General features: G+C 44.9%; 1 protein-coding gene across 1 annotated transcript in view; it reads right to left on the reverse strand.

Annotated features, from left to right (window-relative positions):
• Positions 1–3,235: 3,235 nt before the first annotated feature.
• Positions 3,236–16,884, reverse strand: part of AHSG (alpha 2-HS glycoprotein) — a 33,439-nt gene continuing 19,790 nt past the window's right edge. Inside the window, exons 5-7 of the mRNA XM_063916359.1 lie at positions 14,349–14,462; positions 12,531–12,620; positions 3,236–6,052 (exon numbers count right to left, since the gene is read on the reverse strand). Coding sequence (XP_063772429.1) covers positions 5,804–6,052; positions 12,531–12,620; positions 14,349–14,462 — 453 coding nt within the window. The 3' untranslated portion in view covers positions 3,236–5,803. The remainder of the gene's footprint in view (positions 6,053–12,530; positions 12,621–14,348; positions 14,463–16,884) is intronic.

Consider the following 16,884-nt stretch of genomic DNA (forward strand, 5'->3'; position numbering starts at 1 on the left):
GATACAATTTTTTTGTCTTATTAACAAAATTGATACTTCAAATATTGTGTCAGATCTGATCCACAGACAACTCTTAGGAGGTGAAATGTGTCTTACTAGCCCCAGACTGGGAACACTATAAATAATCAGGCCATTAGACTCATTTTTAACAGATATTTTAATTTATATTTACTATAACTTTTCATATCACCTTGGGTGGGAAGCGGTCAAGATCCCGCCAGACGGAATCCCGGCGGTCGAAATACCGATGCCGGAATCCCGACCAGCACAATCCCGACATATTCTCCCTCCGTGGGTGTCCACGACACCTATAGAGGGAGAATATAATAGTGCCCGTAGTGTGGCGAGCAAAGCGAGCCCGCAAGGGGCTGCGTTCCGCTCGCCACCCCTGTCGGGATTGTGTGGTCGGGATTCCGGCGTTGGTATTTCGACCAGCGGGATTTAGTACTGATCCCCCTTGGGTTTTATATTTGCAATTTTAACTAAAATAATAAAAATTATGTTTTATGTGTCCCATTGTTGAAAGTATGTGCGCCGTCATAAGATATTCCTTTCTATTATGCACAATCTAATGATACCTTAAGGGCCATATACGCATATCGATGTGTACAGAGATGTGTGCTGAGCAATCTAGCACAGAACGCTCAGCACACATCTCTCCCCCGCTCAGCACACAGCGCGATGTGCGCCGAGCGAGGGAGGGGGATGAGGGGGGAACGCTCACTTCACCCAGCAATGAAGTGAGCAGTCTATATTGTGCATGCAGGCCAATCTAGAGTCAGCGATAGCGATGCGTGGGGCCGCACATCACTATCGCTATGGGGCATACACACAGAGAGATCCGCACTTAATTTCTAAGCAATCTGGTCAGCTAGCACGGATCTCTCCGTGTGTACCCCCCTTTAGCCAACAGATCCATCCTGTAGGACATGCTTAAATGAGAATCTCATAAAAACACAGTAATTATTTGAAATAACGATGGCTTTGGTTGGCATGCAAATTAAAGGAAATTAAACTGTCTGTTAATATCAACACATAGTGTATTGTGAATTTATTATGAAGGCAAGTGTAGAACAAAACTGAAAGGGAAATTAAATACATACAAAAACTGTTCTAAACAATAAACATCTTTGAACCACAAATCCCTGTTGAGAATGTGTCTGACCCAAAGCTTGTAAGACAGTGACTGTGTGGAGAAGTGATACTGTATATAACAATTATACTGTATAAATATTAACAGGGATGTTCTTTTGCTCAAGAGGTAAAGAGAAAGAAACCAAAAACACTTTTTGGGGGGCACGCTTGAGTTAAATATCTATGATGTTAAAATATAATGTTTAATAATAATCTATTATGATAAGTGTGAAATTAAAATATATATATATAAACAATAGGAAGTAGAAAGAGCCCATAAATTGGTACTAGCAATGAATCAAAAGGTGTGAGCAATCACATATTAGGTACTATTATTGTTTATTTCAGTGCATCATTCATATGCTGTTGTCTTTGTGTGTTATTTGAAACTTCAGATTTGTCCTTTTCTACATCTTATGGGCTCTACACTCATACCGATCCGCCGCCGAGCTGCCCGACAGCGGATACGGCCGACGGGCGACCCGGGGGGGGGGGGCGGGGTGACGGGGAGAGTGAAGTTTCTTCACTCCCCCGTCACCCGGCGCCATAGCACTGCATGCTAATATGGACAGTCTCGTCCATATTAGCCTGCATGCCTAAGCGACGGGGCACCAACGATTAACGAGCGCGGGCCGTGCATCGTTAATCGCTGGTGTCTACACACAGAACGATATATATGAACGAGTTCTTGTTCATTTATGAACAAGAACGTTCATATCGTTCTGTTTTATCTGCCAGTGTGTAGGGCCCATTACCCTTTAAATAAACAATTTATAAAAATAAAAATAAATGTTACTACAAAGAAAAAGAAAAGTCCTTGCACTGAGATTCTAAAAGTCATGTTTAACCCTTATTATTCCAATCCACAAGCTTGTTTTTTAAACACAGTACACTAACTTTGTTCTAATTTCATACCTTGGAATTGAAGTAAGAACAAATAAACAAACAGCGTGCATACAGCTTTTTAGGCCCATACACACGGTGAGATTTGGGCTATGCCCGATTCTCACTATGCGACAGGGGCTAGGTCGGCATCGCAAGCACATAATGAGAGTGCTTGTGATACTGACTATGTGTGATTTTGGCTAAGTGTCAGTTTTTCTATGAGATAGCCAAAATTGACTTGCCTGCAGTCTATCTATGCTTGCGATGCCGACCGTGCGGGACCGCGCATCGGCATCGAATCGGGATCGCAAGGTGACTTTCACCTTGCGATCTGCACTAACTTTTCTTACGATTTAGACTATATAGTCAAAATCATAAGAACACATCTCCCCGTGTGTACATACCAGTGTGATTTCATTTATAAACAATACCTTTTGCTTTATTAAATGGGATGCTTCACCCTATACTAGATTTTTATTTATTTGAGAGGGAAGCTGTCAGGATCCCAGCAGTCGGGATCCCAACAGTCAGAATGCCAATAGCAGGTTTCCAATGGTCAGAATCCTGATAGATCCCGAAGATAAGTATAGAGGTTAGGGTTAGGCACTAATGGGAGGGTTAGGCTGATGGTGTTAGGGTTAGGCTGTAGGAGGCGTGGGTTAGGGTCAAAATACTTACCAGGATCCATCTGGGTTTTGACCGTCTGGATGCTACTGTCGGCATCCTGACCACTGGGATGGTAACTGCTGGGATTTCGTACCCAATCCGTTTGAGATTCCTATGTGCCAGATATATTGGAAATTTTGCTGAGTCATGCATTGGGAGCACTGTTCAATTATCCAGGCTGCAATGGACCAATCACCTCACAGCTCAGTGGGCTACAGGGCGCTTTTTTTCCATTATAAATAAAGTTCAACTGTATTTTACAAGAAGAAGAAAAAAATAAAGAGTTGATAGGCCGGTTGTAAAATAGTAGTAAGCAGATGACAGTTCTTCTTTATACACCATACACATTTCTATGTGGACCCATTCCCACAAAGGTTGCGTAGAGCGCTCTAATCAGGACGTTTAAAAAAGCAAAATGTGGGTTTACGTCTACAGTATGTGTGTGCTTGTTGCTAAATAGTCACATTTACTCATACTAAAAGCATCATGGTCCCCTATTTGTCCTAGTTAGTAAATAATCACTATTTTAAAAAGAATACAAAAACAAACATTTTGTTGTCAAACTTTATTAGTAAAGAAATTAGCACCAGTGAGTTTTAGTAATCTGTTTAACTTTAGGAGACATGTAAAATGTTACAGCTAAAACGCATGTTGATGTAATATCACTTCACCATGCAATGTGCAATTTCTGTTAACTTGGGGGAAAGACATACATATTAACTGTACACTGGCTGTCTCCTAAAATTAATTTATACCCAGCAGTTAATGACTAGGTCAGCACCTGTAATTCTAGCAGTACATGCTAGTATCAATGAAATTAAGTACCCTAGTCCCTTTTTTTCCCACATGTTTGAAGTGTGTGTATACCATACATTTTAGCCTCTGGATTTAAGGCAACAAAGTTTCTCTTGAATGCTTTCTAATCTGTAGAATGACTATTGTGGCTAAAGGGGTGAATCCCCAATTCTCCAATGGCCAATCTGGCAAAATCCAACATGTTCAAAATCTCCAACTTGACAATTACAATCATTTTTGGATCGGAATTGGCAAATCGAGAATTTCCATCATGTTGGATTTTGCCGATCATCAGACACAATCATAGGCAAAACACAGGATTTTGTCGATAGATTGTTAATGTATGGGCCCCTTTACCATTCACCAAAATGATTTGTCAGAAAGCCATTAGTTGTATTTTGACTAGAGATGAGCGAGTTCGGTTTTACTCGGATTTACCCGAATCTCCTTATTGGCTATCGGACGTCACGTGTTTTGGTTAACCAATAAGAAGAATCCAGAAAATAAGAAATGGCGATAATTCTGGCGTAAAGAACCGAGTAAATCCGAACCCGCTCATCTCTAATTTTGACTTATTTTTACAAATTGTATAATTAACTCAGTAAGGGTAATTTAATAACATTGCTGAAAGGTGCAAAATGAAGATCATAGTATTCTGATATTAAATGTCTTCAGATAAATTGCAATGGACAAATAAAAGCGAATTGGTGATTGGTTGTTATGGATACCTGTGTATTTGCATCATTGAGCAATGACAGTAAATAATTGGCTTAATATGTAGAAGTCAGTGGTTTAAAACTGGCGTAAATGCAGGACTAGCACTACCGTAAATGTAAAATCAAATATTTGTCCTAAAGTAACTTTTCCTAAGCATTTACTACTACAACCAAAATGTTCGAATTTTATACACTTTAATTACTTAGCATTTATAAGATACAGAATACATACCCCAAACAGCCAAAGAGAGGTACTTATAGAGATTGTAAAATCAAATACATTATAAGAGGCATTTGTGTATGAATTGGGTATGTCAAGCAGGTAGGAGGAAAGTCAAGCAAGATAATTCATGCTCTAGCAGATAAATAAGGGAGACATGTACTAAGCAGTGATAAAAGTGGAGAAGTGAGCCAGTGGAGAAGTTGCCCATGGCAGCCAATCAGTATTGATGTAACATTAAGAATTTTCATACCATAAAAGTATACAGAGCAGCTGATTGGTTGCCATGGGCAACTTCTCCATTGGCTCACTTCTCCACTTTTTTCACTGCTTAGTACATAGCATAAGTTTGAAGCATAGAGTAGCGAGAGAGCTCCTCCTGCACTTTGTTTATGAATCTACAATTATGTGCTACTGTCCGAGAGTACACAACTTTCCAGGTCAATGTAACAGGGAAGCAGAAATCTAATGTTATTTTCTGTTTATAAATGACTCTCCATTTACTTTAGCTGACATTCCGGTACTCACTATCAGTGCATATTGGAAAAAAAAGTGCATTTTTGCTAAAAACAACCACATTATTAAACTGAGTTCTAGGTATGGGGTCTGACCCAAATACTGTAGGCAATCTTGATACCAGTTGATTAATTTTTCATTATACATCTTTTCCATAGCCCTAAAAGAGGGATTACTTAAGAGAAAAAAAAACCAGTGAGATTTGATTCCCAATAAAAGGGATTATTGGGAGATAAATTGAGCACCTCAGATAATTGAGTAACATCAGTAGAACAGAAATCAGAGAAAATCTGAGTTGTCCAGCTGTATCTTAAGAATATAAACAGTAAGAATATATTAAACTAATTTACTTTTGTCAGATGGTATATGTTTAGGTCAAAATATTATTAGGGGTTTGCACCTTTTAATAAACTACAACAACCATGTGGGTGAAATAAGAGGGTATGGGATGCAGGGTCGACACCAATTAGGTCGACACCCATTGGTCGACAGTGGCTAGGTCGACACGTACATTAGGTCGACGTGAACAAGGTTGACATGAAAAAAGGTTGACATAAAAAAGTCGACATTGGTTTTTCATGTTTTTTTGTGTAGTTTTCTCTGTCAAGTGACCAGGAACCCCAATTAGTGCACGGCATCCCTGTGGGCAAGGTGCCTCGCTGCACTGCCGCTGCTTTCAGCACAGGTTACCATTCCCAATCGTAGTCCACATGGATCGTAAAGTATGAAAAAGTTGAGAAAGAAAATTTTTTGAAAAACCCATGTCGACCTTTTTTTGGGGGATGTCGACCTAATTGGTGTCGACCCAGAGTCGTGATACCGAAATAAGGTTACATAATTATTGCAAGATTTTTCACATCATTGAAACAAGTTAGAAGTGTATTTTTTTCCCAGGACATATTGGGACATTAGCAGGCAAACTGGGCAGTACAGGTTCACCAGTCAATGACCTCTTGACAGCTTGTTTTTTAGGAGATACCAGAAAATGGTGTTCAGCAGATTCAGATTCAGAAGAAAAATAAAGGCTATGGTGGAAATGTGAATGAGGGACATTCGGCTTCGTTGGAGCCAGTGGGACATGCGGGACATGTTGTTCACCTGCTTGAGCACCCGTTTTTATCTGCAAAATATGTCAAACATGTTTGCTGTGTTAGGACTGTAAACCACAAGAGCTGTGATAACCAACATAACCAGTAGGTGACAGGGTCACACAGGAAAAGATACTGTAAGAAGTTAGAGAACAGTGTTCAGTCCATGGATCGTTTACACATTTCAAAAGGCCAGTTTATTTTGTCTTTTTTATTATTCTGCACTAGTTAAAGTAACAATGTTCATAATAAAATAACATTATTCTAATAGAAAATGACAAAATACATTATTTCTGATTGCATAAACTTAGCAAAACATGACTATTAGCTATGAGTAAATTGAATCAACCATTTGTGAAATTTTGACAAATGTCAGGAATATTTCAAATTAATTTGTGTCTTGAGTTAGATTTGGATATGTTATTTTGTTTTTGTCAGGGTAAATACTGGCTGCGTTATTTTTACATTGCAATTTAGATTTCAGTTTAAACACACCCCACCCAAATCTAACTCTTTCTGCACATGTTATATCTGCCCCCCACCTACACTGCACATGGTTTTGCCCATTAGAGAAAAATTTTGCTGCTGTGATCAGGTCTGAATTAGACCCTGTATTTGGTACTTAGCTTTCTGAACAGTTCAGCAGCACTACACTGACTCACAGTCTATTGGAGTGCAGTAGATTTGTGCATGTTGTTCCATTGCACAGATTGCCTGCAGTATATCTTCCTCCCTCCTTTTATTTTGTTCAATACATTAAAAAAGATCTCAGCCTTACTGTTTTTGCACGTCTGCAAACTATTGGTAAATGTGTTTTATTACAACAGGCAATATACTGTATTTAATTTACACATATGTACGTTTGCATGAGGAATGTGGTATGGTGTAAACATGGATGCTTGCATTAAAAAAAAAAGAAGAATTTACTCACCGGTAATTCTATTTCTCGTAGTCCGTAGTGGATGCTGGGTACTCCGTAAGGAACATGGGGAATAGACGGGCTCCGCAGGAGACTGGGCACTCTTTAAAGAAAGATTAGGTACTACATCTGGTGTGCACTGGCTCCTCCCTCTATGCCCCTCCTCCAGACCTCAGTTAGGGAAACTGTGCCCGGAAGAGCTGACATTACTAGGAAAGGATTTGGAATCCAGGGTAAGACTCATACCAGCCACACCAATCACACCGTACAACTTGTGATAACTATACCCAGTTAACAGTATGAACAACAGCTGAGCCTCATTAAACAGATGGCTCAGAACAATAACCCTATAGTTAAGCAATAACTATATACAAGTATTGCAGAAGTCCGCACTTGGGACGGGCTCCCAGCATCCACTACGGACTACGAGAAATAGAATTACCGGTGAGTAAATTCTTATTTTCTCTGACGTCCTAGTGGATGCTGGGTACTCTGTAAGGACCATGGGGATTATACCAAAGCTCCCAAACGGGCGGGAGAGTGCGGATGACTCTGCAGCACCGAATGAGCAAACTCAAGGTCCTCCTCAGCGAGGGTATCAAACTTGTAGAATTTTGCAAACGTGTTTGATCCCGACCAGGTTGCAGCTCGGCATAGTTGTAAAGCCGAGACCCCTCGGGCAGCCGCCCAAGAAGAGCCCACCTTCCTCGTGGAATGGGCTTTGACTGATTTAGGATGCGGCAGTCCAGCCGCAGAATGTGCAAGTTGAATCGTGCAACAGATCCAGCGAGCAATAGTCTGCTTAGAAGCAGGATCACCCAGCTTGTTGGGTGCATGCAGGATAAACAGCGAGTCAGTTTTTCTGACTCTAGCCGTCCTGGAAACATAGATTTTCAGGGCCCGGACTACGTCCAGCAACTTGGAAGCCTCCAAGTCCCGAGTAGCCGCAGGCACGACAATAGGTTGGTTCAAATGAAACGCTGATACCACCTTAGGGAGAAATTGGGGACGAGTCCTCAATTCCGCCCTGTCCATATGGAAGATCAGATGGGGGCTTTTACATGACAAAGCCGCCAATTCTGACACACGCCTAGCCGAAGCCAAGGCCAAAAGCATGACCACTTTCCACGTGAGATATTTCAACTCCACGGTCTGAAGTGGCTCAAACCAATGAGATTTTAGGAAATCCAACACAACGTTGAGATCCCAAGGTGCCACTGGAGGCACAAAAGGGGGCTGAATATGCAGCACTCCCTTAACAAATGTCTGAACTTCAGGCAGTGAAGCCAGTTCTTTTTGAAAGAAAATAGACAGGGCCGAAATCTGGACTTTTATGGATCCCAATTTTAGGCCCATAGTCACTCCTGACTGTAGGAAGTGCAGAAATCGACCCAGCTGAAATTCCTCTGTCGGGGCCTTCATAGCCTCACACCAAGCAACATATTTTCGCCATATGCGGTGATAATGTTTTGCTGTCACATCCTTCCTAGCTTTTATCAGCGTAGGAATAACTTCAACCGGAATGCCATTTTCCATTAGGATCCGGCGTTCAACCGCCATGCCGTCAAACGCAGCCGCGGTAAGTCTTGGAACAGACAGGGCCCCTGCTGTAGCAGGTCCTGTCGGAGCGGCAGAGGCCAAGGGTCCTCTGAGATCATTTCTTGTAGTTCCGGGTACCAAGTTCTTCTTGGCCAATCCGGAACGATGAGTATAGTTCTTACTCCTCTCTTTCTTATTATCCTCAGTACCTTTGGTATGAGAGGAAGAGGAGGGAACACATAAACCGACTGGTACACCCACGGTGTCACTAGAGCGTCCACAGCTATCGCCTGAGGGTCCCTTGACCTGGCGCAATATCTTTTTAGCTTTTAGTTCCAGAATATTTATGTGTAGGGAAGTCTCCTGATTCGACCATTGTCCTTGGAAGTTTCTTCCCTGAGTGACTGCCCCCCAACCTCGGAGGCTTGCATCCGTGGTCACCAGGACCCAGTCCTGTATGCCGAATCTGCGGCCCTCGAGAAGATGAGCACTCTGCAGCCACCACAGCAGAGACACCCTGGCCCTTGGGGACAAGGTGATCAGCCGATGCATCTGAAGATGCGATCCGAACCACTTGTCTAACAGATCCCACTGAAAGATCCTTGCATGGAACCTGCCGAAGGGAATTGCTTCGTAAGAAGCTACCATCTTTCCCAGGACTCGCGTGCAGTGATGCACCGACACCTGTTTTGGTTTCAGGAGGTCTCTGACCAGAGATGACAACTCCTTGGCCTTCTCCTCCGGAAGAAACACCTTCTTCTGTTCTGTGTCCAGAATCATACCCAAGAACAGCAGACGCGTCGTAGGAACCAGCTGCGACTTTGGGATATTAAGAATCCAGCCGTGCTGTTGCAGCACTTCCTGAGATAGTGCTACTCCGACCAACAACTGCTCCATGGACCTCGCCTTTATAAGGAGATCGTCCAAGTACGGGATAATTATAACTCCCTTCTTTCGAAGGAGTATCATCATTTCGGCCATTACCTTGGTAAATACCCTCGGTGCCGTGGACAGACCAAACGACAACGTCTGGAATTGGTAATGGCAGTCCTGTACCACAAATCGGAGGTACTCCTGGTGAGGTGGGTAAATGGGGACATGTAGGTAAGCATCCTTGATGTCCAGTGATACCATATAATCCCCCTCTTCCAGGCTTGCAATAACCGCCCTGAGCGATTCCATTTTGAACTTGAACTTCCTTATATAAGTGTTCAAGGATTTCAAATTTAGAATGGGTCTCACCGAACCGTCTGGTTTCGGTACCACAAACATTGTGGAATAGTAACCCCGTCCCTGTTGAAGGAGGGGAACTTTGATTATCACCTGCTGGAGGTACAGCTTGTGAATTGCCGCCAGTACTACCTCCCTGTCTTTGGGAGTAGCTGGCAAGGCTGATTTGAGGTAACGGCGAGGGGGAGACGTCTCGAACTCCAGCTTGTATCCCTGAGATACCACTTGTAGAACCCAGAGATCCACCTGTGAGCAAACCCACTGGTCGCTGAAGTTCCGGAGACGGGCCCCCACCGCACCTGGCTCCACCTGTGGAGCCCCAGCGTCATGCGGTGGACTTAGTAGAAGCAGGGGAGGATTTTTGTTCCTGGGAACTGGCTGTCTGGTGCAGCTTTTTCCCTCTACCCCTGCCTCTGGGCAGAAAGGACGCGCCTCTAACCCGCTTGCCTTTCTGAGGCCGAAAGGACTGTACTTGATAATACGGTGCTTTCTTAGGCTGTGAGGGAACCTGAGGTAAAAAAGTCGACTTCCCAGCTGTTGCTGTGGATACGAGGTCCGAGAGACCGTCCCCAAACAATTCCTCACCCTTATAAGGCCAAATTTCCATGTGCCTTTTAGAATCAGCATCACCTGTCCACTGCCGAGTCCATAATACTCTCCTGGCAGAAATGGACATTGCATTAATTCTAGATGCCAGCCGGCAAATGTCCCTCTGTGCATCCCTCATATATAAGACTACGTCTTTAATATGCTCTATGGTCAGCAAAATAGTGTCCCTGTCAAGGGAATCAATGTTATCAGACAGGGAATCAGACCACGCTGCTGCAGCACTACACATCCACGCTGAAGCAATAGCAGGTCTCAGTATAGTACCTGAGTGTGTATACACAGACTTCAGGATAGCCTCCTGCTTTCTATCTGCAGGCTCCTTTAAGGCGGCCGTATCCTGAGAAGGCAGTGCCACCTTTTTTTTTTTGATAAGGGTGTGAGCGCCTTGTCCACCTTAGGGGATGTCTCCCAGCGTAACCTATCCGTTGGCGGGAAAGGGTACGCCATTAGTAACCGCTTAGAAATCACTAGTTTCTTATCTGGGGAACCCCACGCTTCTTCACACAATTCATTTAACTCATCAGATGGGGGAAAAGTCACTGGCTGCTTTTTCTCCCCAAACATAATACCCTTTTTTGTGGTAACCGGGTTAATGTCAGAAATGTGCAACACATTTTTCATTGCCGTAATCATGCATCGGATGGCCCTAGTGGATTGTACATTTGTCTCATCCTCGTCGACACTGGAGTCAGACTCCGTGTCGACATCTGTGTCTGCCATCTGAGGTAGCTGGCGTTTTTGACCCCTGATGGCCTCTGAGATGCCTGGGCAGGCGCGGGCTGAGATGCCGGCTGTCCCAAAGCTGCGTCATCGAACCTTTTATGCAAGGAGTTGACACTGCCGGTTAATACCTTCCACATATCCATCCACTCTGGTGTCGGCTCCGCAGGGGGCGACATCACACTTATCGGCACCTGCTCCGTCTCCACGTAAGCGTCCTCATCAAACATGTCGACACAGCCGTACCGACACACCGCACACACACACAGGGAATGCTCTGACTGAGGACAGGACCCCACAAAGTCCTTTGGGGAGACAGAGAGAGAGTATGCCAGCACACACCAGAGCGCTATATAACAGAGGGATTTACACTATACACAAAGTGAATTTTCCCCCAATAGCTGCTTATATCACAATTTGCGCCTAAATTTATGTGCCCCCCCTCTCTTTTTTACCCTTTCTGTAGTGTATACTGCAGGGGAGAGCCTGGGGAGCGTCCTTCCAGCGGAGCTGTGAAGAGAAAATGGCGCTGGCTGTGCTGAGGAAGATAGCCCCGCCCCTTCAGCGGCGGGCTTCTCCCGCTTTTTTAATGATAATTATGGCGGGGGATTAGGCACATATACAGTTTAGAACTGTATTATGTGCATTTTGCCACTTAAGGTATACTAATTGCAGCCCAGGGCGCCCCGCCCCCCCCCCCCCCCAGCGCCCTGCACCCACCAGTGAAGGCAGCGTGTGGTGTGCTGTGGGAGCAATGGCGCACAGCTGCAGTGCTGTGCGCTACCTTATTGAAGACCGGAGTCTTCAGCCGCCGATTTTCTCCGGAATCTTCCGTCTTCTGGCTCTGCAAGGGGGACGGCGGCGCGGCTCCGGGAACGGACGATCGAGGTCGGGCCCTGTGTTCGATCCCTCTGGAGCTAATGGTGTCCAGTAGCCTTAGAAGCACAAGCTAGCTGCAAGCAGGTAGGTTTGCTTCTCTCCCCTAAGTTCCACGTAGCAGTGAGTCTGTTGCCAGCAGATCTCACTGAAAATAAAAAAACTAACAAATACTTTCTTTATAGTGAACTCAGGAGAGCCCACTAAGTGCATCCAGCTCTGGCCGGGCACAGATTCTAACTGAGGTCTGGAGGAGGGGCATAGAGGGAGGAGCCAGTGCACACCAGATGTAGTACCTAATCTTTCTTTAAAGAGTGCCCAGTCTCCTGCGGAGCCCGTCTATTCCCCATGGTCCTTACGGAGTACCCAGCATCCACTAGGACGTCAGAGAAATGTTAATATACTGACAAGCTACATTAATTTTTCTTTTATTCAGATGTGACATATTGGAAGTTGGGACTATTGGAGGGAGAAAACAATTGAAATCAAGTCTGAAACTCTATTTAATATTATTTAACTTTGAGTGATAATGTTTTGCTCACTGAAATACATATGTATGTTTGAAAAGGGTATATTTGTTATCACTAAATGTTTTAGTTAGTAAGTAACCTTCCTACCTGTGGTTCATAGATTGTACATTGCACAGCAACATCTTCATCTACTGCATCATGATGTTTGACAACAGTTCCAGAACAAGCTCCATAATGCTAAAAAAATAAAATGGAATTTACAAACTCAAAATGTTTCCACAATTTAAAAGATAATTTTATGAAACATTTGAATTAGTAGAAAAACAGTATTGCACATATAACTGTTCGAGTGTCGCAATTTACAAATATGTTATGTCACTATTCTCAGCAAAATATATAGGGGGGAATTCAATTGCCTGCGGTAAATTTCGCGGGCTAATTTACCCCTGGGGCAATTCAATTAGCCACAAAGTCAGCCCCGATGCAGGCACTTATCAGGGGATCCGGTCAGGATCCTGGTGTTCGGGATCCCAGCACTTGGAATACTGATGCCGCAATCCCAACACTGCCCGGATGCCGATGCCATCATCCCGACATGGATTAGGATTATGCTGTGGTTGGGCGGGGTAGGGGGGTGGCTGGGGAAGTTTAGGGTTAAGATGTAGGGAGGGAGGGCTAGGGTTAATCACCCCAGGGAAGGGCTAGGTGTATGTTGCGAGGAGGGGGTTAGGATTAGACACCACCAGGGAGGGTTAGGGTTAGGCTGCAGGGGGAGAGGGTTAGAGTCAGGCTGCAGGTAAGGAGGGTTTGGGGTTGTTAACTTACCAAACTGGTGCCTTGATGCCGCTGTCTGTATTTTGACTGCCGGCGTTTCAAGCGCAGGAATCCCGATACCATCCCCTTATCAGGTTTATTTTGTGACCTCAGCTGAGGTTCCAAAAACAAATGTCTGCAGTGAATATCCTGTTTTCATGATCATGACAGTGAAAACACATAGGTCTCTGAACTTATCAGGGATGCTATGTATTTTTGTATGAAAACAGGTCATTTTTGCGGTGATAAAAAATGGGCTCTAATTGGACTGTCCCCCCCAAAAAATTGCGTTAAAGGCCTGTTTTTAACTCCTGATAAATTATCAGGACTAATTGATTTTCCCCATAGAATTCTAAATTGCCATATTAAGTAATAGAAGAGTACTTCAAAAAATATTATTAAAGCATCAACCCCACATACAGTTTTTTCCCCTCTAAATAAATAACAAATTAAGTACCTTTTAAAGCATGTTTTAGCTATAATTCTTATTTATCATTAATTGTGCTACTGTATATCTCAGAAAATTATCATTCTTTATAAATTTGGAATGCTTTTTTGCGCTATTTATTACAGTATGTGGCAGATGCCTAGACATGGGCTAAGAAATAAAGCATCCCTTTACTTAAAGAATGGAAAATATAAAAAATGGAGAATATTAGCTCAGTGCCATGTAACTATAAACTGCAGAGATAAAAGGAAAAGCACAAGGTAAAGATATTAAGATGGACTCTCTTTGCATAACTGCTGCGTCTTTGTCCTCTGAGGACAAAAGATGCCCCCTGCCAGCATCGCAGATCCAGTTAAACATACACTGGCCTCGCCACTCACAGAAAGGAGGATTACTCCCCCCCCCCCCCCTCTCCCATTTTCAGGAGAGTTGATTGACGCTGCTCATTCCCAGCTCCCAAAACTGTCCGCAGCCTGATTGACAGGCTTATAGGGCACTGCATATGACGCTGCAGGACCTGTTCTGTACATGCGCAGAACAGGTCCTGCATATGTACAGCTTAGTAAACATCAGAGATGAAAGTAAACCATTGGTTTGTGTATATTTCTGAAGCAGATGATAATAGAGATAGCAAGAAATTATGGAAAAAAACAAGCCATAGGTGAACCATAACTTCTTATTGTTTTATTATGGCAAATACTTACTGCACTAGCACCAGTTTCCTCTACACAGGCAACAACACCAGCATTTGCATCTTCTATGGAGCAATTACTTGCTGCAATAATAAACTCCACACTTACTGTATTGCTTATGCCACCCTGCAGATAGAAAATAGGATTAATAAAAAAAAAGAAAAAAAAAAGGTACAATATCTACAGGTATACACATCATTATGGCTGTCTAACCCTTGTTGTTCTCAATACTGTAGCTCACCACCCCCCTATTCCCCCCCCTCCCCCCCCCCCCCCCCCACACACACAAAATGGATTTACTGATTCGCTACATTGCATACATGGGGTGGATTCAATTAGCCGCAGTGATTTACTACGGATCTATTGATCCCCCAGAGCTATTAGTCCTGAAGGCAGCCCGCGGCACTGCACTTAATGGTGATTTCTTTTTGGGTCTGAGCAAACCTGCAAAGAAATATGCAATAAACATCAAGTTATCGGTTGCAAATGTGGAAATGTGTTCCGGCACTGGGACGGTGTGCCCGCTCCCAGCGCCGGGCAAGCAGCAGCGTGCGGGGGACCTGTGTCTCCTGCAGGACAAAGTGACAGACAGCGCTGGGGCAGTGTATCTGTCCCCAGCACTGATAGGGCTGCAGCGGCGGAGTGTAGGGGATCTGCATCCCCTGCAGGGTGCAGCGGTGGCCGGCGCTGGGGCAGTGTGTCTGTCCCCAGCGCCTGTCAAAATATGGCGTCGGGCAGCACAGCGCTTTGAACTTGGCGCCGTTCTGGCAGCCAATCCAAAGTGCCGGCAGAGGTATTTGAATATTGGCGCCCTCCGTGAGCCAATCGCGGCTCGCGGATTGGCGGCCAATCACAGGTGGCCACAGCAAGCCAATCAGCGCTCGCCGCATCTTAGGCCTCGCCCCCGGTGAGTAAGCCGGGACCAAGAAGTAGAAGCAGTCCACGCTGAAGAGCTGAGAAGAGCCGGGCGGCGCCAAAAAGAAGAGGACACCGCAGGAAGAGCTCCGGTGGCCGCGGAAGAGGCCAGAAGACACCTGCATCCAGGAAGAAGATGTCCAGCATCGGCTTGATGCAAAGAAGAGGCGGTGGCATCGCTGGCCAGGACGGGCCAGCGGCAGTAGAGCCCAACCAGGACTGAGAAGCGCTGCAGTGGTGGGAAGCAATAGAGCTGTGAAGCTCCCCACTGCAGCCTTCTCCACCGTAATGTAGGCCCTTCTAAGGTCCTACATCTTTCTCCCTAGACCATCAGGGATTGGGCATTAGGCCCGTAGGCACAGTTTCAGGCCCTCTCAGTCTGTGGGCATACAGTCAGGCCCTCTCGGCCTGTGGACAGACGTGCGGTGAGCTAAATAGCTCAGGAGGCACTGGCTAGAACCAGAGCCAGATTTACATGCAATTTTTGAGCCAAAGCGTACATCTGGGCATTATACACATGTGCAGCAGTATAAATTCCTGGAAATTTGGTGAGATTTTATCAGAGATCTGCGGAAATGTTAGCCAGGTGAGGCACTGCCTCACCTGCCATAGACTTTTTACTCCAGAGTTTTGGCTATAAAAACTATTAGAATATTGCAAATAAGATATTTCAAACATATTCTTTGCATTTTTCATATACTTTATACAGTCAAAACTCTGGCACAAACATTAGTCAGACAGGATCTACTCTCTGCCTCACCTGCCTCACCCCAACGCACATCACTGGTAGACATATAGTCGGGCTCTCCAGGCCCGTGGCCCCCATTAGCCAGGCACTAGGCCTGTGGTCCTAACCAGGCATTAGGCCTGTACCCACATTAGAGGGCATTAGGCCCTAGTTAAAGTGTGGCCCGTCAGGTATATAAGGTGACCCTGGGCATTAGGCCCAGGTCACCCAACCGACCACATGTTAGGCGGACACTAGGCCTGTGGGTAATTGCAGGCCTCAGGCCTGGGAGGATAGTTAGGGAGCAATAGGCCCAGTGTAAAAGGAGTGCTCCCCAGGTGAAAAAGGGTGGTACTGGGCACTAGGCCCAGGCCACTCCAACGTGTACATGCAGTCAGGCTCACAGGGCCTGAGCCCCTGGTAAGCCAGTGTATGGGAGGTGGGTAGGCTGTGTGGCACCCACCCCCCAGTAATCTAGAAGCAGATAAGAACTTAAATGGACATACCCGTTGTAGATACTTGTACTGTACTGTGCTATTGTGATTAATGTTTTTTCCGTGCAGGGCCAAGTTTGCTGATAGTTTGTTTAGTTTTGTTGCACCACACACACAGAGCTAGTTTGAGGGCTCTGCCGTTGTAGTTAGTGTAGTGGTTTTACACTAGGATAGAGTTGGGCCCTGCACGGCTGTTATTTGTTTGCCTCCTTACAGGGACCTGTAAGTGAAGAGAAAGATTGCAGTACAAGATTAGCAACGGTGAGCATCATCTGTGTTCGTCTGTCCCTTTGTCTGTCTGTCCCCTGAGCGCTGGTTCGGTGGACCTTGCACGGCCGTGCGAGGTCCAGGGTACACCTCAGCGGCGAGAGCACTGTTAGGTGAAAATTGGGTGGCTGTGACTTTGTGCCTG

This window comes from Pseudophryne corroboree, chromosome 4 (assembly GCF_028390025.1).
Source record: "Pseudophryne corroboree isolate aPseCor3 chromosome 4, aPseCor3.hap2, whole genome shotgun sequence".
NCBI classification, from domain to species: Eukaryota; Metazoa; Chordata; class Amphibia; order Anura; family Myobatrachidae; genus Pseudophryne; species Pseudophryne corroboree.